Source organism: Somniosus microcephalus, chromosome 2 (genome assembly GCF_052327205.1).
Source record: "Somniosus microcephalus isolate GS21.2 chromosome 2, FLI_Smic_1.0, whole genome shotgun sequence".
In the NCBI taxonomy this organism is placed as follows: Eukaryota; Metazoa; Chordata; class Chondrichthyes; order Squaliformes; family Somniosidae; genus Somniosus; species Somniosus microcephalus.
In genome coordinates, this window is record NC_140988.1 from 182980025 (window position 1) to 183005726 (window position 25702).

The 25702-nt window shown below is 46.6% G+C and overlaps 1 protein-coding gene across 6 annotated transcripts in view; it reads right to left on the minus strand.

The window, feature by feature from the left end:
- The window catches only part of ppargc1a (peroxisome proliferator-activated receptor gamma, coactivator 1 alpha), a 476227-nt gene that overhangs the window by 198468 nt on the left and 252057 nt on the right, over positions 1 to 25702 (minus strand). For 3 of the 6 annotated variants that reach the window (XM_085967743.1, XM_085967695.1, XM_085967761.1), the window contains exon 1: positions 5899 to 7367. The exons of 1 other annotated variant lie outside the window; for it this stretch is intronic. In XM_085967743.1, the coding sequence (XP_085823869.1) occupies positions 5899 to 6000 (102 nt within the window). In that variant the 5' untranslated portion in view covers positions 6001 to 7367. Of the gene's footprint in view, positions 1 to 5898; positions 7369 to 25702 lie in introns of those variants that run through there. 2 more of the 6 variants (XM_085967703.1, XM_085967723.1) reach the window with 1 other exon arrangement.

Consider the following 25702-nt stretch of genomic DNA (forward strand, 5'->3'; position numbering starts at 1 on the left):
TCAGCTGCGCGCGCAGATCCTGACGTCATTTCAATGTGCAACGCCCTTTGTGCGCCCCGAACCGGAAATTCAGTGGCGCCGCCCTTCTTTGCGCCTGGCGCCCCCAGCGACTGGTAGAGGGGAACAGTTCCCAGTCGCTGCGGGGCGCGGTATTTAAAGGGGACTCCTCCTGCAGTATAAGTGGCAGCCATTTTGTGCTAATCCCTCTGTGTGAGAGACGGATATTTGGAGAGAGACAAAGGCAGAGAGCTTTCTGCTTTGACTCAGCGCTTGCACAGGTACTTGTGGCTTCAGGCCAGAGCTTTGCACTTGGATTTCACTTTCAGTGCCATAGCCTTGAGTCGCCACATATAATGGGGGCTGCAATGGGTGGAAACGTTGGCTTTCTGCATTGCATTCAAAGGGATCAGAGACGCCGTGAGAGAGTGCCAGTCATGGCCAGACAGAGATTGGCCAACAGGCGTCGGCACAGGAGGCCTTACCCACCCAGGGTATACCGCCAGCAGTTCTCATATCTGAACATGTCTGAGGAGCAGTGTGTTCGGAGGATGCGATTCAGAAGGGAGGTGGTCACTGAGATCTGCCACCTGCTTCACAGAGATCTGCAGCCACAGCTGAGGAGCAGGACATCTCTGTCAGTGGCAGTGAAGGTGACGGTGGCTCTCAACTTCGATGCCACTGGCTCCTTCCAATCCGCTACTGGGGACATTGCCAACATCTCCCAGTTCGCGGTACATTGCTGCATCCGCCAGGTGAACAATGCCCTTTTCAGAAAGAGACGTCAGTACATCTCCTTCCCCATGACCCTGGACAAGCAGCAAGAGCGTGCAATCAGCTTTGGAAGAATAGCGGGCTTCCCCATGGTTGAGGGCGTTGAACTGATGAACCAGCAATGGTCAGGCCTTGCTTCAGGGCTGCAGTGTGCAGGGCATGGCAGCCAAACAAGTCGACCCTTCCCCTTTAAGAGCTGACCGGCGCCAGCGTGTCTGCCTTCATTGAGCAACTCGCCGCACCTGCGCTGCGCCCGTCCTCGGTGTTAGCGCTCCGGATCGCCGGCTTAGCGCCTAATGATAGTCGTGCATCGCCTGCTTTAGCGCAGCAGCAACCTCTTGGGGCGATGCCACTGAATATCGGCGAAGGTGGCGCGAAGTTGCGCCGGGCGCAAACTTTAGCGGCCGCCTGGCTGTAGCGCCCCAAACGTGGCTATACTGAATTTCTAGGCCTAAGACTCTAGTTTAGGACTTAGAATTTCACATTGAGTTTGAGTGAAATACTTACCATATTATGATCACTCTTCCCTACAGGAACCTTTACTATGAAATTACTAATTAATCCTGTCTCATTGCACAATATAAGATCTAAAATAGCCTGTTCCCTGGTTGGTTCCACGATGTATTGTTCTAGGAAACGGTCTCAAATGCATTCCATGAACTCGTCCTCCAGACTATCTTTGCCAATTTGTTTTGCCCAGTCTATGAAGATTAAAGTCCCCCATGATTATTGCATTACCTTAGTTACAAGCTCCTATTATTTCCTGATTAATACTATGTCCAATGGTATAGCTACAGTCAGGAGGCCTACAAACTACTCCCACCAGTGTTTTCTGCCCCATGTTATTTGTTATCTCCACCCATACTGGTTCTACTTGCTGATCTTCCGAGCCAAGATCCTTTCTCACTGCTGTCCGTATGTCATCCTTTATTATCAGTGCTGCCCCACCTCCTTTTCTATTCTGCCTGTCTTTTCGAAAGGTCAAGCACCCTGGAATATTTAGTTCCCAACCTTGGTTACCTTGTAACCACAGCACTATAATGGCTATTAGATCAAACTCATTTATCTCTTTGTACCACTAATTCATCTATCTTGTTACGAAAGCTTTGTGCATTCAGATAAAGAACCTTTAATATAAACTTTTTACCATTATTACCTGCTTTCACCTTATTCGCTGATGCACTGTTACCATTAACCTCTGCCCCTTCCTGTCACACTGCTTATCTTTACCCAAATTGCTATATTGCTCCAATGCCTTGAATTTTCTCTTTAGATTTCTAAATTTCCCCTCACCTGACCCACCCACTGCCCCCCTTTATAGTTTAAAACCCTAACTACAACCCTAGTTATTCAATTCACCAGGACACTGGTCCCAGCCCAGTTTAAGTGTAGACCATCCCAAAGGAACAGCTCCCTCTTTTCCCAGTACTGGTACCAGTGCCCCATGAATTGAAACCCCTTTCTCCCATGCCACTCTGAGACAGGTATTAAATTCTCTGAAATAACAACAGAAAATGCTGGAAAAACTCAACAGGCCAGGCAACATCCGTGGAGAGAAAATAGAGTCAACGTTTCAACAATTCTCTGATCTGTTTGTCCCTATGCCAATTTGCACGTGGCTCAAGTAACAATCCAGAGATTATTACCTTTGAGGTTCTGCATTTTAATTTGGACCCTAGCTCCTCAGTCTCTCAGCAGAACCTCATTCCTAGTTCTACCCATGTCATTGTTTCCAACATGGACCACAACAACTGGAATCTCTCCCTCCCACTCCAAATACTTCTCCAGCCATGAGATGATATCCTTCAGAATTTCCAGTCAGAAAACAGTATCTATCCCCCTGACTATACTGTCCCCTACCATTACAACATTCCTTTTCACTCCCCCCATCTGAATGGTCTTCTGTTCCACGGTGCCATGGTCAGTTTCCTCATCCACCTTGCAGACATTGCCCTTATCCACACAGCCAACAAGAACCTCATACCTGTTAGATAAGGACAAAGGCCTATGCTCCTCCAGCACTGTACCTGGTGACCCCTTACCTGCCTGAATTGCAGTCACATCCTCCTGTCCCTGACCATTAACCAGACCTGTACCACTACTTAACCTAAAGGGTGTGACTGTCTCCTGGATCAAAGTGTCCAGGTAACTCTCCCCACCCCTGATGCCCCGCAATGTCTGCACCTCAGACTCCAGCTCAAAAACTCTGAGCTGAATTTCCTCAAGATGCAGGCACTTACTGCAAACATGGTTGTCCGGGATCACAATGCTCTCCACAAACTCTCACATGCTGCAGTTACGGCACACCACCTGCAGTGCCATCCCTTTATAACCTCGTTTTATTTAATTAATTAAAGTTTATGTATTTAATTAACTTAGCTTATAGTTTAGTTGCTTAACCAATTACTAGATCTAGTTTAAGTTATAGGTAGATTAAATTAATGACATGTAACACAAAGCATTACAAGTATTGGAGGCAAAAAGGAGCACCTCCTTCCCTCTCTGCACTGAATTCCCACCGTCTCCAAATTCCCAACTTTAACACTCTGTTTAGAAGCACTCCGTTTAAGACCACATTGAAACATAGAAGATAGGAGCAGGAGTAGGCCATTCGGCCCCTTGAGCCTGCTCCGCCATTCAATGCGATCATGGCTGATCATCCAATTTCAGTACCCAGTCCCTGCTTTCTCCCCATATCCTTTGATCCCTTTAGCCTTAAGAAATATATCCAACTCCTTCTTGAATATATTTAATGAATTGGCCTCTACTGCCTTCTGTGGTAGAGAATTCCACAGGTTCCCCACTCTCTGGGTGAAGAAATTCCTCCTCATTTCTGTCCTGAAAGGCTTACCCCTTATCCTTAGACTGTGACCCCTGGTTCTGGACTCCCCGACCATCGGGAACATCCTTCGTGCATCTAGTCTGTCCAGTCCTGTCAGAATTTTATAAGTTTCAATAAGATCCCCTCTCATTCTTCTAAACTCCAGCAAGTACAAGCCCAACCGTCCCAATCTCTCCTCATACATCATTCCTGTCATCCCAGGTATCAGCCTGGTGAATCTTCGCTGAACTCCTTCCATGGCAAGAACATCCTTCCTCAGATAAGGTGACCAAAACTGCACACAATACTCAAGATGTGGTCTCACCAAGGCCCTGTACAACTGCAGCAAGACATCCTTGTTCCTGTACTCAAACCCTCTCGCTACGAAGGCCAACATACCATTTGCCTTCTTAACCGCCTGCTGCACCTGCATGCTTACCTTCAGCGGCTGGTGCACAAGGACACCCAGGTCTCGTTGCACTTCCCCTTCTCCCAATCTATTGCCATTCAGATAATAATCTGCCTTCCTGTTTTTGCCACCAAAGTGGATAACCTCACCGAACAATCCCTTGCCTCAAGCGTGCAGTTGAAATCCCCCCCCACACCCTGAGGATAATGCACGCGCCAACATCGATGAAGCCTAAAATAGCAGATACTTCTTCAAAGAAGCGCACTGGCTGCGCACCGGTCGGGGGTGGGGGGGGGGTATACATGTTCACTAGATGGAGCGGCACATCCCCCAGGCGAACAGTGACATGGAGCAAGCGGGCTGGCACAGGCTCCTTGACCCCCAAGGTCACCGGCTAAAAAGGGGGGATCCAGCAAGATAGCCACCCCACAAGAAGTGGTGGTGAGGTCACTCATGTGGACTCTCCTTGCCATCCCAGGAGCCACATAGACTTGTCTCCCGGAACGATGTGGGTTTCCTGCAGGAAGCACACTGCATACTTCCCTTCCTTAAGGATTGAGAAGTTATTAAATCTGCGGTGTGCCTCTCTGCTGCTGTTGATGTTGAGGCTGGCTGGCTATAGTTATCTCCATGACAAGAATATAGTGCAACCTCCACTTAATCTACTATGGGGAGGAAGCGGAGTCGAGTCGCACATTATCTTCCTTACTGGGCTGTTAAGGGAGTGAAACGTCTTGAGCCGGCGCAGCTCACGATTACTCGCGTCCTTGTCCGAGTCCAGAGTCTTCAACAGCGACGCGGACGGACCTGATGAGCAGCGCCAGCCCCGAACACCTGTTGAGGGCCAGCTGGACCTCAACGCGATGACCCAGGCATTCCACCAGAAATTCCTGGAGTTCCACAATGGGGATGAGGGGAGACTCGGTAGGGGGCACAAGGGCGTCCACCGCCTCACAGACGATGAAGTCCAAATCATCCCCAGTGCCCTCCACCAAGCCCCGGTCCTCCTCCAGGAGGTCATCTCCAGCGGCTGATCCGTCCACCGCACAAGGTACAGCTAATGGCTTGGCCACACCAGCCGGCCCTACCTCTGTGCTGATCCCACTCCCAGGATCGATGGCAGAGGAGTCCTCCCTGGGCTTCTCCAGGGGTGCCGGGCCAGGAGGCGGCAGTGGTTGGGGGTCCCCCTCCGCCTCAGGCACCAGGCTGTATAGAGAAACCGAGGAGAAACCCATGCCCAGTTCCTCCAACACACCTGGCCCCAGCATCAGAGATGGAGATAAGGGGCCCTCCCCACCGCGTAGGGTGTTTTGGGTAAAATCCTCCACCAGGTCGAACAGTTCCTGAGAGATGTCAAGGTGTGACCAGGCGAGCTCAGCCTCATCGGCCTCACCCGCCTCAGCCCCCAGGACGCCCGACCTGGTGACGACTAATGGTTGTGAAACTGTATTGGTGGGTGGTTCCGCGGGCCCCCTCCACGGGCCGGGCTTCTTCCCCATTGCCGGGAGGCACAGGCTAGACAGACGTATCTGTCTCAACCTCCCGAAGGATGGGCGACTCCCGCCGATAGTGAAGATGGGGGGCGCACTGCTGGGCCTGTGCCAGGCACCGACTCCTGTTGCACGGAGGGGCCTCCTTCCTCTAGGTCCTCCTCCGCTTGCAAGGAGCGGCACCTCCTTTTTAAACCAGAGGCACACAGAGGTGGAGAGACCTCCATATCTGCCTCAGCCTCTACTCCCTCCTTTTTTTCTTTCCCGGGCCCGAGCCCGACCGCAGGTTGTAAATTTTCTGCAGAAGCAGGTGCAATCACGGGCTCAGGCACGGGATCCCTCGCGCCCGCCACGGTGTACGAGACGAGTGCGATTATGGGGGTGCTTGGCTTGTCTAAGGGACCCACCTCTCGGTGCTTCTTTTTTGCCGCGCCTTCCTTCCTTTGGACGCTCTCCCTCCCCCCCGCCGGAGGACGCGATAGTATTGGCCTCAGACGCCGACCGTGCATCTAGTGGTTCCGATGCGCGGACGGGAAAGGTGGGGGAGGGGAGGAGTGGTGGCGGCAGCGCCAGCCTTGGCCACTTTAGGTGTTTTAGCAGCCTTGGAGGCAGGGCAGTTTTTTTTCCATACATGCCCCACCTCCTTACAGGCATGACACCGCACACCATCCAATGTCCAGAAGACACAGTAGGCTGTCCCCTCATGGTGCACCACAAATGCACCCTCTGTGTCCTCCTCCCGTGCCAGCTGAATAAAAAGCTGGCGCCGGAAGGAGAAGACATGATGGAGGCTGGCCTCCCTAAAGCCGAGCGGGATTGTCACCTCCCCCTGTTGATGTAGGCGAGGGAGGAAGAGCGCATCGGGGACAAAGGGCGGGACATTGGAAGTTACAACACACTGCGCAGTGGTCTCAAGGCGCACCCATATAAGTCCTTGCTGTCCCCGCCACCGGCGAAGATGGCATCGCCATAGCAGGGTTGTTGTCTCTTTAAGAGCTACACACACCCAAAGTCTTAGGCCTGATATTCACAATTAGGGCCTTGGTTGTATTCTGTTTCTTGAGCAGAGGGGTTTTTAAATGAAACCCTCTTCTCCCTTTGTTGTTTTGATGGGAGCGGGGCCTTTTCCCCTCTGCTCAATATTAAAATTAAATAAAAGTAGGGGTGCCTCAGAGAGAGAGAAAGACACACAGACAGACAGAAGGGAGGGGGGGTGGAAAGAGGGAGACCGCAGGGGCAGCGTAGCCACTCAATTGGGGGTGGATCTTGCAGGGGTGCAACTCTCTGATGGTGTTCAGAATGTCTATGATGTTCTTCTGGTGGGGGGGAGGGAGAGAAGATGTCTTCACCTGGGACAGCTGGAAACACCCAGGCACAGTCCTCCACCAAGTCTTGTTCAGTGGGAAATTAGAGCAAAGCAGACTTCACCCAAGCAGCTCCAGCTGTCCTGGGCCAGGCAATGGGGGAGGGGTGTTTATTAATAGTGTATGCAGCCCAGTTATTAACAAGGCCACACATACCTACCTACCCACCCCCCCCAAAACACGATGTTCCGGCCTTTTTCTTCTTTCCTCCCCCCACCTACAAGTAACAGTCTTTAGTTGAGAGTGCACCAAAACAACCACCTGTTGATGTAGATATTGATTTGACTCTCGCTCCTCCCAAATAGATGATGTTCTTTCTGGTTGTTGTAGCAGTGATAGTCTCTTCCTCCCCTCTCTCCCAAAATGGAGAGCAATTAAGGGAGGCAATGCAGAGTTGCTCCCTTCTGGTGTTTTTTCTCTTCTCTCTCCAGACACCTCACTAGCAGTACCTGTAGTAGTAGAAGCAGAGACACCCTCTCTTCTGCAGTCACAACCAAGTTACAAGTGCTAACTCAGCTCCCAGCTCACAGTAATTAGAACCTATTCAAGACAAACATTTACAGCTGATTGACAGTTAACTGCCACTGACAGGCAGTTTCTGTTAACTACTGCCTTTAAAGTTCTAAGTTAAATAAATTGAAAAGTGAGGGTGCTACATACAAAGCCACAGCTGACACCTAATTGACACGCTATTGGCCTATTAGTATTAAATAAGCCATTACTATATGACACGATAGCAACCGCATCATCTAAAGTAGAACATGATTTGAAGATAGGTGCCTGGAATTTCTGCAGGGGTTCTCCTGATTGCCTGTTGTAACTTCAGCAGAACTTTGGAAAACAGCATAAACTGCCATTTTTCTGGGGTTTCCACTGATCTTTGTCCAAAATTATGGCAAATGATCAAGAGAATCCTTGCAGAAATTCTATCCCATTATCTTTAATGGTTCTTACAATGATTCTGTAACTGTAGCAAAATGAGAATAAAATTGGAATAGTAAGTAACCATGCCTAGATTAGTGGGGCTGCAGTCTTGTGGATTTTGTTTACTTTCTTGTGGTCTGGTGATATTCCCTAATTTGTGAAGACTGGGACAAAATATTCTATGCCTTCCTTACCAATCTCACATTTATCACAGGTGAGTGCAAGTCTTGTAGCCTGTGAAAAACACTGTACCCGGTGCTTGTTATGTTCTGCTTCATTGGATGCACGTATTGTTTACATTCAAGATCTCCATAACTCTTTCATAACTTGTCAGATGTAATAGAAAGTAAGAACTTGTATTTGTATAGCAGCTTACATGTCCTCAGGATGTCCCAAAGCACTTCACAGACAATTAATTACTTTTGAAGACTGCCCTGTTGTTATGTAGGCAAATGCAGCAGCCATCTTTTACACAGCAAAATCCTGGAAACAACAAATTTGATAAATTCAGAAAATCTGTTTTGGTAATTGACAAGTAAATGTTGGCCAGATCTTTTACACCCAACTGGGCAGGCAGATGGAGCCTCAATTTGACGATTTATTCAAAGACGGCACTTCCAACAATGCAACACTCCCTCACTATTGCACTGTTGTTAACCTATATTACATGATCAAGTGACAGGAGTAGGACTTGAACCCACAACCTTCTGACCCAGAAGCAAATATGTTATCGCCGATCCAAACTGACACTTCTACTAAAATCTTTTTATATCACTTCAGACCAACATTATAATATAGCAGCAATCAAAAAACACCTGATTTGATTATCTCTTCAATAATCTCATCAGAGGTTGGAACATCGTGTCATTCACATAAAATTATTTTGTTTGCTGCTCGCATATCATCACAAAGATAAATGTCATTAGGCTTTTTGAGCTAGAGAATATTACTAAAGGTGAGAACCAATGTATAGGACCACTTCCATCTTCAGTAGTCAATCTTTCACAACAAGCATATCAGTTAAGAGTGTTTGCTTCTCAGACTCGATGACCTAGAAATTGGATTGTGCCCGAATTGGGGCGCGATCCTGGCAAACTGGTCCGCTGGCTTTATAAGTACTGTATCAGTGAGCTACAGGCAGCAGAGGCAGCTCGCTGGTCGAGGGGACAGCAAGATTGACTGGCTCAGATGCTGGCCCAGAGTCTTAGGAGAGTCATGGAGGTGGGGAGGCAATCAAGAAGGGGCAAGCGATGGCCGACAGTGGACTGCAGTTTCAATATGGAGCCAGGAGGAGCACTCTACTCCTCCTGGCTCCACAATAAAGATGCTAAACTTACTTTTTGGATATCAGCCTTCTACGGTCCCTTTAAGGACCACTAATTTGGCTGCTGAGTGCCTGAAAAAGCTGACTGCATATGCTATGGCCATTCGCAAACCAATTTGTCAAAGAGGCCTGAAACAGACATTGGGCTCTCAAACAGCATATGTAATAGGCCCAACGCCAGTTTTAGGCGCATACCCTAAGCAACTACTGAGCAGCCCGATCCAATATGGTGCACAGCACACTTCCGGTGCGGAATGAGTATACGGACACCACCCACCAAATTGGACACTTAGGTGCCCGTGTTACGCCTGTAAAACGGGTGCAGCACAATCCTATTTCTAGGCTGATATGAGTAAAAGAATTACTAAGCATTGGAAGAGATGTGTGTGTCAAATGCAAATAATTGGATCTTGTGTGGTGGAGCTTCAGTTGAGATTCAGAACCAGCAACAAAAGGGATATGCCATAAATGCTGGCCTTCCAGCGATGCCCACATCCCGTGACTGAATAAAAAGAAAAAAGATTGGTAGCTGGATTTGTTGATAATATTCCGTGTTCAACCGCAATCAACAATGACTTGAATTGGTACCTCTGGAAAGTATAATATTGTCATTGGCTCATTACTGATTAACAAATTCATGGTGTGCTCTCTTGATATGATGAATAAATATGCGTCATCATCTCCAGAGCTGCATACAGTAGGTTCTGTTTCAATAACTTGCTGCATCTTGTGCTGTTTTGGGCCAGCATGGTGCATCAGATGTTTTTGTAGAGATCTACGGATGCATGACTGACAGCACAAGAAACGTGATTTTGTTTCCTGCAAGCACAACATTTTTAACCCTTTGCTGTACAATCACAAGTATGGGGGAATTATTTTCACAGTAATAACACGTGATTAGAGCTAACTTGGCTTGACTGGGGTTTTGCATTGGCATGATGCAGTTTTCACTTGACATTTATCTGGTTGTTAAAGACATGTCATATAGTTTTGACAGCTGCTGCATGACATTCAGTTAGATCAAGTGTTCTTACTAGTTCTGAAAGTTCATCTGAGGTGCTTACTTTCTCCAGGGATTGGCAAGAGAAAATCTTATATAAATACTCTTCAATAATCTGTGTTTTAATTTCATGACCAACATCAGTGAAATTATATTTTGCTGCTTGTCGATGCAATAAGCATATGCAGATTAATTTCTGTGTTGTGTAGCCTGTAGAAATATGATTGACTCATATGTTGCAGTTTGGGACTAAAATAATCAGTTAGGGCTTTCTTAGCCTTCTCACAGCCTGCATCATTTCTGGTGTCAGATAATATGTTGAATATATCTTGCAATTGTTTTCCTTTATAATGGGATACAAAGTTCTCTTTCAAGTAATATTGGTGATATCAAAACTCATTATAGTACAATTAAACCAATTCACCCATTTCTGCCACGCTGAAGGGACAGATGTAGAGGTGTTATTTTGGACAAACATAGCTATATGAGGCCATATTACTAACAATTATTACTTAGAAAATATATAGATGCATGGGATACACTGGATCTATGATTACTGACTCAATCTAGACATACGCAGACTTACAGATAGGGAAAGCTTGCGTAAAGTAAAGAGTTTCAAGAAAAAAAGAAAGAATTTGCATTTATATCGCGCCTTTCGCAACCTCAGGATGTGCCAAAGTCAATGAAGTAACCTCGAAGTGCATAGTATCGGTGAGCTGCAGGCAGCAGAGGCAGATTGCCGATCAATCCCACTATAGTAGGGAAACGCAGTCCCCAATTTGGGAATAGCAAGATCCCACAAACAACAATGAGATAATGTCCAGACAACCTGTTTTAGTGATGTTGCTTGAGGGATAACAATTGCCTAGGCCACCAGGGAGACCTCCCCTGCTCATCTTCGATTAGTGCCGTGGGATCTATTGCATCCACCTGAGAGGGCAGATGAGACCTCAGTTTTATGTCTCATCTAAAAGGTGGCACCAAACAGAGCAGCACTCCCTCAGTACTACATTGGAGTGTCAGCCTGGATTGTGTGCGGAGGTCTCTGTGGTGGGACTTGAACCCACAACTTTCTGACTCAGAGACAAGAGTGCTACCACTGAGCCAAAACTGACACCTACTATTTAGTCATATTCTTATCTCCTGAGCTCATCCTGGATTCTGCTGAGATTATTCAAGAATCTCATTAATATTTTTAACCAATCATGGTTGCTAACATGTTGTGATTCTCACATGGCCCTGATGATAGCTGCTCAACAACAAAATCTCTCAGTTCCTCCACTTGGCCAGTATTTTTTCTTCAGTCATCTTGGTGTACACACTACACATTACAATAGCAACTCTACTTCATTGACTGTAAAGCACTTTGAGATGTCTGGGGTGGTCGTGAAAGGCGCTATATAAATGCAAGTCTTTCTTTCTTTTACAAGGAAGTACATATCAGGACATTCTACATCCTTAGCTTAATAGGCTAGGGAAGCAAAATTTCCCAACATGTGCTCCTGGTGTGCTCCAGGATAGCTGGAATGGGAAATCCTGGACATTGTATCCCGATCAGTACACCACAACTACTGTCTGAATCTGTTCTACCTGTGGCTCATCCCCAGCTAGGACTGCAATATCACCAATGCTCACACACATGAATCAAACAGGTAGCTGATGCACTGGTTAACATGGAGAGCACTTTCATCTCCTTTTCTACTGGATAACGAGACAGATACCCAATGTCACCACACTTGAATATTTTCTAAAGTGCAGGAGTATCAGATGACTGCCAAGTGCCCAACCTGAAGTCTGTCCTGGGTGTCAGCAAGTGATCAGGTTTGTGTTTCAATGCTTTGATATATGAAGCTCATGAAAGATGTGAATGTGACAAGGTTTGCAATTATAAGTTGCATCTTCACTGTATACCATGGTCAGATGTGGATATGTATGGAATGCAAAATAATATTTGCATAGGAACAGAAGTAGGCCTTTGATCCATAGCCCTTGATAGCCTTACCTAACAAAAATCTATTAGAACTTTCAATTGTCCCAGAATCCACACCCTTCTGGGGGAGAGAATTCCAGGGTTCAACTAACCTTTGTGTGAAAAGCTGCTTCCTGATTTCAATCCTGAATGGCCTAGCTCTCCTACCTCACAGCCAATTACCAACCCATGTCACAAGGTCACCTCCAATTCCGTGCAATCTCATTTTTGCTAGTAATCTAAGGAACTGTATCAAATGTCTTCTGGAAGTCCATATCAGAAGACACTCTCATATCCAACATGTTAGTGACGACCTCAAAAAAATCAACTAGATTAGTGATGACCTACCCTTTACGATCAGCTCATACTTGTTCAAATGATCAGTCACTCTGTCCCTGGTGATAGATTCCAATAACTTCCCCACAACTGAAGTTAAACTGATAGGTCTATAGATTCCTGGTTGCTCCCTCCATCCTGTTTTAATACCCTAGGGTGGAAACCATCAGTTCCTGGAGATTTTTCTATTTTTTAGTTCCATTATTTTCTCTATTACCATTTATTTACTTATATTAAATCCAATAAGTTCCTCTCTTTGACTTATTTTAGGTTCCCATGTACCAATGGTATTTTGTCCTCTTCCTCTACTGTAAAAATGGATACAGCTTTTGCAAAGACTAAAAACTTTTCAAAATCATTTTTGAACTTTTAAAAAGACTTCAACATTTTTTGTATCCCCATATGCAGCCACTTGCATTTAAGTGGTCACATCCCTTTAATGTTATTCCTTAAATGGTTGCATTCTCATGATATTTGCAGGGCCACAATCATCTCATGCCCTGCACAAGGTTCAAGCTGCACAACGAGTGTATGATAATGATATTCATTATCAGCATTGCAGCATCTGGTGACTCATACTGTTCTCATCTCCTGTGGACAGTGTTAAGCCTGGATGTCACCTCCTGCCAGGCTTGTTGCACTGTTGTTCTCTGGGGAGAGTGTACATTGTCCTGGCAGCAAGTAATTTGAAGCTTATGTAGCGATCCTTGCAACTTTTTTAGGTTCATTGAAATTGGCCCTAAAGAGTTGAGGTGGGAATGTGCTGCAAGGGCAAAGGATTTCTGGTCCCAAGTCTTGAAATAAATGTAAAGAGAGAAGTAAAATAATTTGGCTATTCCAAATAAGATATCATACTGTATACAGTAATCTAGTTTATTTCATGACTGTGAAAGACCCATAATATATGAATAGTCCAAGCATAAGTGAATTAAGAAGATTTTCTCACCAGTGAATGAAAGCTAAAAAAAACACCAGTACCTGTGTAATACTCTACTAACTAATTATGTACTGCCAATCAATTTCCAGAAAATAACTCAAAGTTAAGATTTTGAAAACAAACCTTAGATTTTTTTTGAATGAGGAAGATGTCTGCCTGCACCCATTAGATCAGGATTAGCACTCCCGTTGGCTATTTTTGTGATATCACTAACACTGGTGTCAGTGAGTCTGAAGGTTGTGGGTTTAAATCTCATTTCATGACTAGAGAACAGATCAGCTAAATTAATATTTCAGTGCCATACTGGGGAGTGCTGCATTGCCAGAGATGCTGCCCTTCCAATGCAATGTTAAACTGGTCCAGGGCTTGAATCCAGTTCCAAATGATGTGGCAGTTCTAAGCAGCAAAGGTTCAAAGTAAGTATTAAGGGATTTAACAACTTTGAAAGTGGATAAATCCCCAGGTGTGGCTACAGGTGTGGTGCCAGAGGACTGGAGGAATGCTAACATGGTACCGTTGTTTAAAAAGGAAGAAAGGGATAGACCAAGTAATTACAGGCCAGTCAGCCTAACTTCGGTGGTGGGAAAGTTATTGGAAAAAATTCTTAGGGGCAGGATAAATCTTCATTTAGAAAGACACGGATTAATCAAGGACTGTCAGCATGCATTTGTCATGGGAAGGTCGTGTCTGACTAACTTGATTAACTTTTTTGAGGGGGTAACAAGGAGGGTCGATGAGGGTAGTGCATTTGATGTAGTTTATATGGATTTTAGCAAGGCTTTTGATAAGGTCCCGCATGGCAGACTGGTCAAGAAAGTAAAAGCCTGTGGGATCCAAGGCAAAGCAGCAAGTTGGATCCAAAATTGGCTCAGAGGTGGAAAACAAAGGGTAATGGTCGAAGGGTGTTTTAGTGACTGGAAGGCTGTTTCCAGTGGGGTTCTGCAGGGCTCAGTACTGGGTCCTCTGTTTTTTGTAGTATATATCAATGATTTGGACTTGAATGTAGGAAGTATGATTAAGATGTTTGCAGATGATACAAAAATTGGCCGTGTGGTTTATAATGAAGAAGAAAGCTGCAGAGTGCAGGAAGGTATCAATGGACTAGTCAAGTGGGCAGAACAGAGGCAAGTGAATTCAATCTGGAGAAGTGTGAGGTAATGCATTTGGGGAGGGCTAACAAGGTAAGGGAATACACTATGGCCTAGAAATTCAGTATCGCCACGTTTGGGGCGCTACAGTCGAGCGTGCGCTAAATTTAGCGCCCGGCGAAACTTAGTGCCACCTTCAGCAAAATTGAGTTGCTTTGCCCCAAGAGGTTCTTGCTGCGCTAAAGCAGGCGCTGCACGACTATCCTAAGGCGCTAAGCCGGAGAGGCAAGGCGCTACCACCGAGGGCGGGCGCAGCGCAGGTGCGGCCAGTTAGCGATTGCAGACAGACACGCTGGCGCCGGTCACCTCTTAAAGGGGGAGGGTCGATTTGGCTTGCAGCCACGCCCTGCACATTGGAGCCCTGATTCTCGGCCTGGACAGACCTGCTGCGACATCGTTACGCCTACGACCATGGAGAGGGCCAGGGAGCGAGCGCAGCGCTTTAGTGAGGGGGCCCTGAAGGTTCTGGTTGGCGCAGTGAAGCGCAGGCGCCCTATCCTCTTTCCGGACAGTGGCAGGTGGCCGCTGTCCAATGAATATCGAAAAGCTTGGAGGGAGGTGGCACACAGAGTGACCTCCAGCAGCATGGTACCTAGGACCCCAACGCAATGCAGGAAGAAGTTCAATGACCTCGCTCGGGTTGTCAGGGTGAGTACCCTTTCCGGTATCCTCTTCATCCCTGCCTGTCCACCTCACTTTATGGCCAAAGGGTCCTGAAAGCCCCAATGCCCAGCCCTCATCCAACACCTTATGGGCCTCTCATGAAAATCACATGCCCATTCACCACTTTACACACTGTAAGGGCTATTCGACCATGGGAGGCAGTGCAGCCAAGATCAGGGCTTGACACTGTAAGGACTATTCGACCATGGGAGGCAGTGCAGCCAAGATCAGGGCTTGACACTGTAAGGCCTATTCGACCATGGGAGGCAGCGCAGCCAAGATCAGGGCTTGACACTGTAAGGGCTATTCGACCATGGGAGGCAGTGCGGCCAAGATCAGGGCTTCATACTGTAAGGCCTATTCGACCATGGGAGGCAGTGCAGCCAAGATCAGGGCTTCACACTGTACTCAGAGCCCATCCTTTCTCTTGCAGGGCAAGCTGGCCCACAATAGGAGGCAGCAGCAACGGACCAGGGGAGGCCGTCCTGAACTTAAAGACCTCAGCGATCTGGAGCAGCGAGTGGAATGGATTATGGCAGGCCGGCTGATTGGCCCCGTCGCCACTGGAGATGCCAACCCCGTTCTGGACAGCAATGGTAAGGTCATCACCTTTTTGACCTCTCTCTTTCCACTTGTGCCTCACACCAGCATCCTTTGCCACTATCGAACCAATGCAGTGCATTGCAGCACTCATACCTCCCTCGCTGCTGCCCTGTCCTCACGCTAAAGCAACTCTTGTACCTCCCTGCTTTCAGATGCTGATTCGCGAGGTGAGGAGGCGGGCCCTCAAGCTGCCACTGTGAGTGAATCGGAAGGCGAGGAGGAGGAAGAGGAAGCCGGAACATCAGTGCCACCCTCAGCCGAGGCAGCCCATGGCCATAATAGGGACACATCTTCCTGGAGGGGAGCAGGGGGGAAGGGTCTGAGGAGGGTGAAGCTCCGGGGCCCAGCGGGCTGCAGCAGCGCGGAGGGGGGGGTAGGGAAGCTCGGCGGCCTTCTCCCCGGAGGGAGAGTGTGGCCTCCAGTCCTGCTACAGTGAGCGCAGAGGAGGTGCGGCTCCTTGCTGAAATGGGCGCCCAGGCGGAGCGCAGGCACACTGAGCTCATGGCTGCAGTGGCAAGGATGCCTGACTCCATAGAGTCACTGGCAAGGAGTGTACAGGAATTCGGGGCAGCACAGGCAAGGAGTCTGCAGGACTTCGGTGCAGCACAGGCAGCTTCCAACCAAGTGCTTAGTCGTGCCATGCAGTCACTGGCTGGTCTGATGCAGACACAGATCAGGGCCACACAAGCACTAACTGCTGCCACCCTCGCTGGATCGGGCAGGATTCACCGGGGCCCTCGCCGCGCTGCAGCAGGCCAGCAGTCTGTGCTTCAGGAGATTGCTGCGCATGGTTCAGTGCTGCCCTGTGCGAGTGCCAGTGTCTCGTCCGACCAGGAAGTGCCTATGCTCTGTCAGGTTGGCAGCATTCCTGCTGCCAACACTGTCACTCCTCCACTGCAGCTGCCACCACCCGTAGGACAGACTGCTGCCGTCCAAGTAGAGTTGGAACAGTCAGCAGCCGGGCCCTCCAGGCCCAGAGCTGGTCCAGGCCGTCCCCCAAGGGCATCTGCCGACTCACTATCTGACCCTCAGCAGCCTTCCCCCCAGCCTTGCTGCAGCCACTGGGGTCCCACTGCGGAGGAGCTGCAGGGTGGGAAGGGACCAATTTTGCAAGTGAGGCAGATCACCCTCGCAGGCCAAAAAGTAGGAGGTGTGGCAAAATGCTGTGTTTTTTTTTGTGAAGGCCGAGGATCATGGTCATTTTTGTTTAACTCTTTTGTTCATTGTCTCCAGGTTGTGAGAGCCAGTTATGTGTCTGACTGTTTTTTGGGGGGTTTCTCTGTATTTGTTTGTCATGCGGGAAGGGCACACAGTTTATTAAATAAATAATTGTCTTTATTCAGATTGTGCATGTTTGCACTTTGAACTGTTTGTTGCCTTGACCGGCTCAGGGTTTGCGGAGCGGGTCCATTCATGTTCTTTCAATGGCACAAGCCATTCCCTGAGAGGGGACCTAAAACCGACTTGCAATAAGCCGCTGACAGACGGCCCTTGCACTTTGTGCCTCCCTCCCATCTTGGTGCTCCTCCTCCTCCTCCGGTGGTCCTCCAATGTCTGCTGTCAGTGGCTGAGTCCTGAGGATAGCCAGGTTGTGCAGCATGCAGCACACTACAACGAAATGGGAGACTCACTCAGGCGAGTACTGAAGGGCTCCCCCGGAATGGTCCAGACAGCGGAATCGTTGCTTTAGCACGCCGATTGTGTGCTCAATGATGTTCCTGGTCGCTTGATGGCTGTCATTGTATCGCTCTTCAGCAGGGGTGCTGGGTGCACGGAGCGGGGTCATCAGCCAGGTGCACAAAGGATAGCCCTTGTCCCCGAAAAGCCAGCCTCCTGGGTGAGCCGGGGCTTCGAAAAGGTCTGCCACAGAAGTCTGGCGCAGGATGACGGCGTCGTGGCTGCTGCCTGGAAAGCGGGCATTGACAGCTAGTATCAGCTGCCTGTGGTCACACACCAACTGCACGTTCAACGAATGGAACCCCTTCTGGTTGCGGTAATCCTCGCCATTTTCTTGCGGCGCCCGCAAAGCCACATGCATGCAGTCAATGGCGCCCTGGACCATGGGGAAGCCCGCTATTCTTGCAAATCCCATTGCGCGCTCCTGCTGCTTGTCCAGGGTCATGGGGTAGGAAATGTACTGACGTCTCCTTTTGAAGAGGGCATTCATGACTTGGCGGATGCAGCAATGCACCGCGAACTGGGAGACATTGGCAATGTCCCCAGTAGCAGATTGGAAGGAGCCGGTGGCATAGAAGTTGAGAGCCACTGTCACCTTCACTGCCACCGACAGAGATGTCCTGCTCCTCAGCTGAGGCTGCAGATCTCTCTGAAGCAGGTGGCAGATCTCAGTGACCACCTCCCTTCTGAATCGAAGCCTCCAAATGCACTGCTCCTCAGACATGTTGAGGTAGGAGAACTGCTGGCGGTATACCCTGGGAGGGTAAGGCCTCCTGTGCCAATGCCTGTTGGCCCTCCTCCATCTGGCCATGATTGGCATTCTCTCTCGGCGTCTCTGAGCCCTCTCAATGCAATGGAGAAACCCAACGTTTCCACCCATTGCAGCCCCCATTATATGTGGCCACTCAAGGTACTGAGAAATCAATCCAACTGCAAAGCTCTGGGCTGAAGCCAGAAGTACCTGTGCGAGCGCTGAGTCAAAGCAGAAAGCTCTCTCCCTTTGTCTCTCTGCAAATCTCTCTCTCTCTCACACAGAAGGAGTGGTCCAAAATGGCTACCACTAAGAAGGCAGGAAGAGCCCCCTTTAAATAGCGCCCCCCCAGCAACTGGGAACCATTCCACTCAACCAGTCGCTGGGAGCGCCAGGCGGAAAGAAGGGAGGCGCCACTGAAGTTCCGGCTCAGGGCGCACCAAGGGCATTGCACCATGAAATGACGTCAGGATCTGCGCGCGCAGCTGAGCGGGCGTTGCGGTTTTGCAACGCTGCTAAATGTCCACTCAAGTTCGCGAGAGGCGCAGATCGCGCCGCGCCTGGGTGCTAGCCACTTCGCGCCCCACTTATCGCCCTCTTAAGGCGCTAGCGGCTGGCGCTACCAACTGAATTTCTAGGCCTATAAATGGTAGGACACTGAGAAGTACAGAAGATCAGAGGGACCTTGGAGTGCATGTCCACAGATCCCTGAAGGTAGCAGGACAGGTAGATAAGGTGGTTAAGAAGGCATATGGGATACTTGTCTATATTAGCTGAGGCATAGAATATAAGAGCAGGGAGGTTATGTTTGAACTGTATAAAACACTAGTTAGGCCACAGCTAGAATACTGCGTACAGTTCTGGTCACCACACTACAGGAAGGATGTGATTGCACTAGAGGGGGTGCAGAGGAGATTTACGAGAATGTTACCTGGGCTGGGGAATTTTAGATATGAGGAAAGATTGGATAGGCTGGGGTTGTTTACTCTTGAACAGAGGAGGCTGAGGAGAGACCTAATTGAGATGTATAAGATTATGAGGAGCCTAGATAGAGTGGATAGAAAGGACCTATTTCCCTTAGCATAAGGGTCAATAACCAGGTGGCATAGATTTAAAATAATTGGTCGGAGGCTGAGAGGGGAGTTGAGGAGAAATTTTTTCACCCAGAGGGTGGTGAGGGTCTGGAACTCACTGCCTGAAAGGGTGGTAGAGGCAGAAACCCTCATCACATTTAAAAAGTACTTGGATATTCACTTGAAGTGCCATAACCTACAAGTCTACGGACCAAGTGCTGGAAAGTGGGATTAGGGTAGATAGCTCTTTGTCAGCCGGCGCAGACAAGATGGGCTGAATGGCCTCCTCCTATGCTGTAAATTTCTATGGTTCTATGAAAGTGTGAATGATTGAAATATCACCAAATATAGCTAATGAAGCTCTTCTAGGTTTGCTACTGCAGTACCAACTGTCTAGTTTTGTGACTGATCAACACTGCACATGACCTCAAAAATACCTGATCACTTGAGCCCATTACACTATAACTGGTCCATTTTCACTCTGACCTTCTTACCAATATGTGCCTTAGTGAATCTGGTATGGATTCAGCAAACTCCAGTAAAGTAAATCCTGCTGAGCGCATATATTTGAGCAACATAACAGCGCAAAATAAAATCTTTCTAGAGATGTGTTTTGTGCCGATATGATAATAGGACACCACAGTATAAAGATTACCTGGGGCTGAGATAATGAAAACAACGGACATCTTTTGTGCAAATACTTTTATATACTTAATACCCATAGCTACTCAATTAGAAAGGAAAAATGCAGTAACTGTTGTTAGCCTCATTATTGATTATTAGAAATTGAACAAGGAAAATTGAATTATCACAAAAAAATTCAGGATAGGTTGCAACAGAACTGCCATTAAAAAGTGAAAAATGTAATTACAATGAAAATAAAAGTGATTACAGAGGTGTTTCTGAATCTAACCCCTGCAGTCATACCAGTATCTTTGTCTTGGTATGTATTTCAATTGCATACAACATAAATATGTGAGTATGTGAGTCCTTCCCCATCAGGTTTGGTGTGTAAAATTGGATGATTCCAATGTTTTACAAACAAAACAAACTCTAAGGTTAAACAAAACAGACTAACAGCAAAAGGAAATGGATTACATTACTAGCAGAAAGATCAAATAAAAAAGAGAATATTTTGACCGCTAGCTTTAAATGTTTTTATACAGCAATGTCTCAAGGCACTTTTGCAAATAGCTGCAAGGAAAACTGACACAAGCTGGAAAGGCACGATTTGTTAAGAGATTGATGTAGTGAAGATTTTAAGGGCATGAAGGTTTAGTGCGGGTGATCCTGAGAGTAGCGCAAAGATGACTTAAGGCTCTGGCAAACATAGTGAGGCAAAGGGAATGGGTAATATACATAAGGCTGGAGTTAGAGGAATGGAGAATTCCATTCTCATTGGACAAGTTGGAGTTTATGGAAGGCTAGCAAGCAGATACTACAGTAGTTGAATCTGGAATTTGCAAAAGCATCCATAAGGGATTCAGTGGTGGAGAAGCTGATTTAGAGGCAGAGTTAACATTTCAGGTTGATGACCAGTTCTGACGAAAGGTCATCAACCTGAAACGTTAACCCATTTCTCTCTCCACAGATGCTGCCTGACCTGCTGAGTATTTCCAGCATTTTCTGTTTTTATTTCAAATTTCCAGCATCCACAGTATTTTGCTATTGTAATAGAAGTTGTGACTCATTCATATACAAAGACAAAAAGCATCATGAATAAAATACTAGAGTTCGAGTTATTCACAGCTTGTGAGAATATTGATCATATTGGCACTTCAAAAATATTGCTGATAGCAACGGCACTATTTGGCCAGGAAGTGAACCTCAGAAGGTACAGAATTCAAAGATAAACCTATAAAAAGAAGTGGAAGAGTTCAATTATTGAGAAGGAATGATATAGAATCCAAAGAAAGGATGGATAAAGTATCAGAGGGCTGGAGTACAACAACAACTTGTATTTATATAGCACCTTTAACGTAGTAAAACGTCCCAAGGTGCTGCACAGGAGTATTTTATGACAAAAAATTTGACACCGATCCACATAAGGATAAATTAGGGCATGTGACCAAAAGCTTGGTCAAAGAGGTAGGTTTTAAGGAGCGTCTTAAAGGAGGAAAGAGAGGTAGAGAGGCGGAGAGGTTTAGGCAGGGAATTCCAGAGCTTAGGGCCTAAGCAACAGAAGGCACGGCCACCAATGGTTGAGCGATTATAATCAGGGATCCTCAAGAGGGCAGAATTAGAGGAGTGCAGCTATCTCGGGAGGGTTGTGGGGCTGAAGGAGATTACAGAGATAGGAAGGGGCGAGGCTATGGAGGGATTTGAAAACAAGGTTGAGAATTTTGAAATTGAGGTGCTGCTTAATTGGGAGCCAATGGCGAACGGGACTTGGTGCGAGTTAGGACATGGGCAGCCAAGTTTTGGATTACCTCAAGCTTACGTAGGGTGGAATGTGGGAGGCCAGCCAGGAGCGCATTGGAATAGTCAAGTCTAGAGGTAACAAAGGCATAGATGAGGGTTTCAGCAGCGGATGAGCTGAGGCAAGAGTGGAGACAGGCAATAATACAGAGATGGAAGTAGGCGGTCTTTGTTATGCTGCGGATATGTGGTCGGAAGCTCATTTTAAGGTCAAATATGACACCAAGGTTGCGAACAGTGTGGTTCAGCCTCAGACAGATGTTAGGGAGAGGGATGGAGTCAGTGGCTAGGGAACGGAGTTTGTGGCGGGGACCGAAAACAATGGCTTCGGTCTTCCCAATATATAATCGGAGAACATTTTTGCTCATCCAGAACTGTATGTCGGACAAGCAGTCTGACAATTTAGACACCACGGAGGGGTCGAGAGAAGAGGTAGTGAGGTAGAGCTGTGTGTCGTCAGCATACATATGGAAACTGATGCTGTGTTTTCGGATGATGTCACCAAGGGGCAACATGTAGATGAGAAATAGGAGGGGGCCAAAGATAGATCCTTGGAGGAAACCAGAGGTAACAATGCGGGAGCGGGAAGAGAAGCCGTTGCAGGTGATTCTCTGGTTACGATTAGATATATAAGAGTGGAACCAGGCGAGTGCAGTCCCACCCAGCTGGGTGACGGTGGAGAGGCGTTGGAGAAGGATCGAGTCTTGCTAAAATCTGGTGAGATCACACCTGGAGTACTGTGCACAGTTTTGGTCTCCTTATTTAAGGAAGGATACACTTGCCTTAGAGGCGGTGTAACGAAGGTTCACTAGATTGATCCCTGAGATTAAAGAGGGGGTTGTCATATGAGGAGAGATTGAGTAGATTGGGCCTATACTCTCTGGAGTTTAGAAGAATGAAACATACAGGATTCTGAGGGGGATTGACAGGGTAGAGGCTGAGAGATTGTTTCTCCTGGCTGGAGCGTCTAGAACTAGGGGGCATAGTCTCAGGATAAGGGGACGGCCTTTTAAGATTGAGATGAGGAGGAATTTTTTCACTCAGAGGGTTGTGAATTTTTGGAATTCTCTGCCCCAAAGTGCTGTGGATGCTCAGTCGTTGAGTATATTCATGGCTGAGATAGATAGGTTTTTGGACTCCAGAGGAATTAAGGGATATGGGGATAGGGCAGAAAAGTGGATTTGAGGTCGAAGATCAGCCACGATCTTATTGAATGGTGGAGCAGGCTCGAGGGGCCATATGGTCTACTGCTCCTAATTCCTATGTTCTTATGGCGATAAGGATCAAAAAGTATGTATAGAACTGAGTAATAAGGGCATTGATTTATTTATTGGAGACTGCTATAGCCCACGAACACAAGATTAGCAGGTGGACAGGGAGCTGTATGGACAATATAGAGGGCTGGGAAGTATTGAAATGTGCCAATCTGGCGAATTTCAACATACCACAAGTTGAATGGACAGAACCGGATCAACCAGTTGGAAGGAGTGAAAATACAAAAAATTTGACTAAAGCAGTCAATGGGTGGACGATTTGCTCTGCCAGATTACTGCCTTGGCAAAGACAAAACGCTATCCCAGAGACACGTTAAAGAGGGTTCCGAGCACAGTTTCCAGGATGATTCCAGGCCTTTGTTCGACTAAAGAAAAATCTTGCATCTTTCACAACCTCAGGACAACCCAAACCACTTCCACCACCAATAAAGTACTTTTGAAGGGTAGTCATTGTTGTAATGTAGGGAAATGCGGTAGCCAATTTGAACACCAAACACCAAAGAGATAAATGAGCAGATAATCTGTTTCAGTGATGTTTGTCAAGGGCTAAATATTGGCCAGGACAACGGGAGAGCTCCTGTGCTCTTCTTTGAATAGTGCCATGGGATTCTTTATGCACATCTGAGTGCGTAGATGGGGCCTTAGTTTAATCTCTCATCTGAAAGATGGCACCTCTGATAATGCAGCACTCTCTCAGTACTGCACTGAAGTGTCAGTCTAGATTATCATAAAATCATAGAATGATACAACGCAGAAGGAGGCATTCAGCCCATCATACCTGTGCCGGCTCTTTGGTAGAGCTATCCAATTAGTCACACCCCCCTGCTCTTTCCCCATAGCCCTGTAATTTTTTTCCCTTCAAGTATTTATTCAATTCCCTTTTGAAAGTTACTACTGATTGAGGCTTTTTTGTACTATTCATCATATCCTGCAACTTGGACTGTTATTGCTATACTTTTTGCTTATTTGCTTATTGTTTTTATTTATACTTGTTTTTATTTTTTTGCTTTTATATTATATGCTTGTATTGTGGGAGTGAGTGGGGAGTAAGCATTCCATTGTACTAGTTACATATGGCAATAAAATGATCTTGAATCTGGAAATCTTGAATCTTGAATCTTGAATCTGCTTCCACCATCCTTTCAGGCAGTGCATTCCAGATCACAGCAACTCACTGCATAAAAATATGTTCCCTCATGTCGCCTCTGGTTCTTTTGCCAATTACCTTAAATCTATGTCCTCTGGTTACCGACCCTCCTGCCACTGGAAATAGTTTCTCTTTATTTACTCTATCAAAACCTTTCATGATATTGAACAGCTCTATCAAATCTCCTCTTAACTTTCTCTGCTCTAGGGAGAACAACTCCAGCTTCTCCAGTCTTTCCATAACTGAAGTGCCTCATCCCTGCTACCATTCTAGTAAATCTCTTCTGCATCCTCTCTAAGGTCTTGACATATTTCCTAAAATGTGGTGCTCAGAATTGAACACAATACTCCAGCTGAAGCCTAACCAGTGTTTTAGAAAGGTTTAGCATAACTTCCTTGCATTTGTACTCTATGCCTCTATTAATAAAGCCAAGGATCCCATATGCTTTTTTTTAACAGCCTTCTCAACTTGTCCAACCAACTTCAAATATTTGTACACATACAGCCCATGTCTCTCTGTTCCTGCACCCTCTTTAAAATTGTACCATTTAGATTATATTGCTTCTCCTCATTCTTCCTACCAAAATGAATCACTTTACACACTTCTCTGCGTTAAACTTCACCTTCCATGTGTCTGCCCATTTCACCAGTCTATCTATGTCCTACTGAAGTCTGTTACAATCCTCCTTATTGTTTACTACATTTCTGAGTTTCTTGTCATCTGCAAACTTTGAAATTATACCCTGTAAACACAAGTCCAGATCATTCATATATATATTAAAAAGTGCAGTGGTCCTAATACCAATCCCTGGGGAACACCACTGTATACTTCCCTCCAGTCTGAAAAGCAACCGCTCACCACTACTTTCTGCTTTCTGTCCCTCAGCCAATTTCATACCCATGCTGCCACTGTCCCTTTAATCACATGGGCTTTAATTTTGCTAATAAGTCTATTATGTAGCACTTTATCAAATGCCTTTTGAAAGTCCATATACACAACATCAACTGTACTATCCTCATCATCCCTCTCCATAACTTTATCAAAGAACTTAATCAAGTTAGTCAAACACGATTTGCCTTTAACAAATCCATGCTGATTTTCATTTATTAGCCCATACTTTTCCAACTGCCAATTCATTTTGTCCAGGATTAGTGTCTCTATGTGCTGATGCTTAAGTTATGAAGAAACGGTCAAGCAGCTAAACTTATTTTTGCTGAAGAAAAGAAATCCAGCGATAGTCTTAACAGAGGTCTTTAGGATAATGAAAGGAATAGAGAAGATTGAAGTAAGCAAGCTGTTTAACTTGGACAATGAGCATTGGACTGTACAAAATGTACAAGCCTCCAGCAAAATTAGCAATTAGAAAAAAAACTTTTTCCTCACCACAGGACAATGAACACGACAGGTGTAATTTTCTGTCTTTATGCTGCCGAAAGCTTCACCTAGTGGTGGCACATTTGAGAAATTCAGGCAGACACTGTGCGAAGTCAGAAAATTACCCTGACATGTGGCACAGACTCCCAGAGAGGGTACTTGATTCAGGGTCAATTATCAATTTTAATTTAAATGGATAGAAAATTATGGCCAGCTTGTGCCCGAA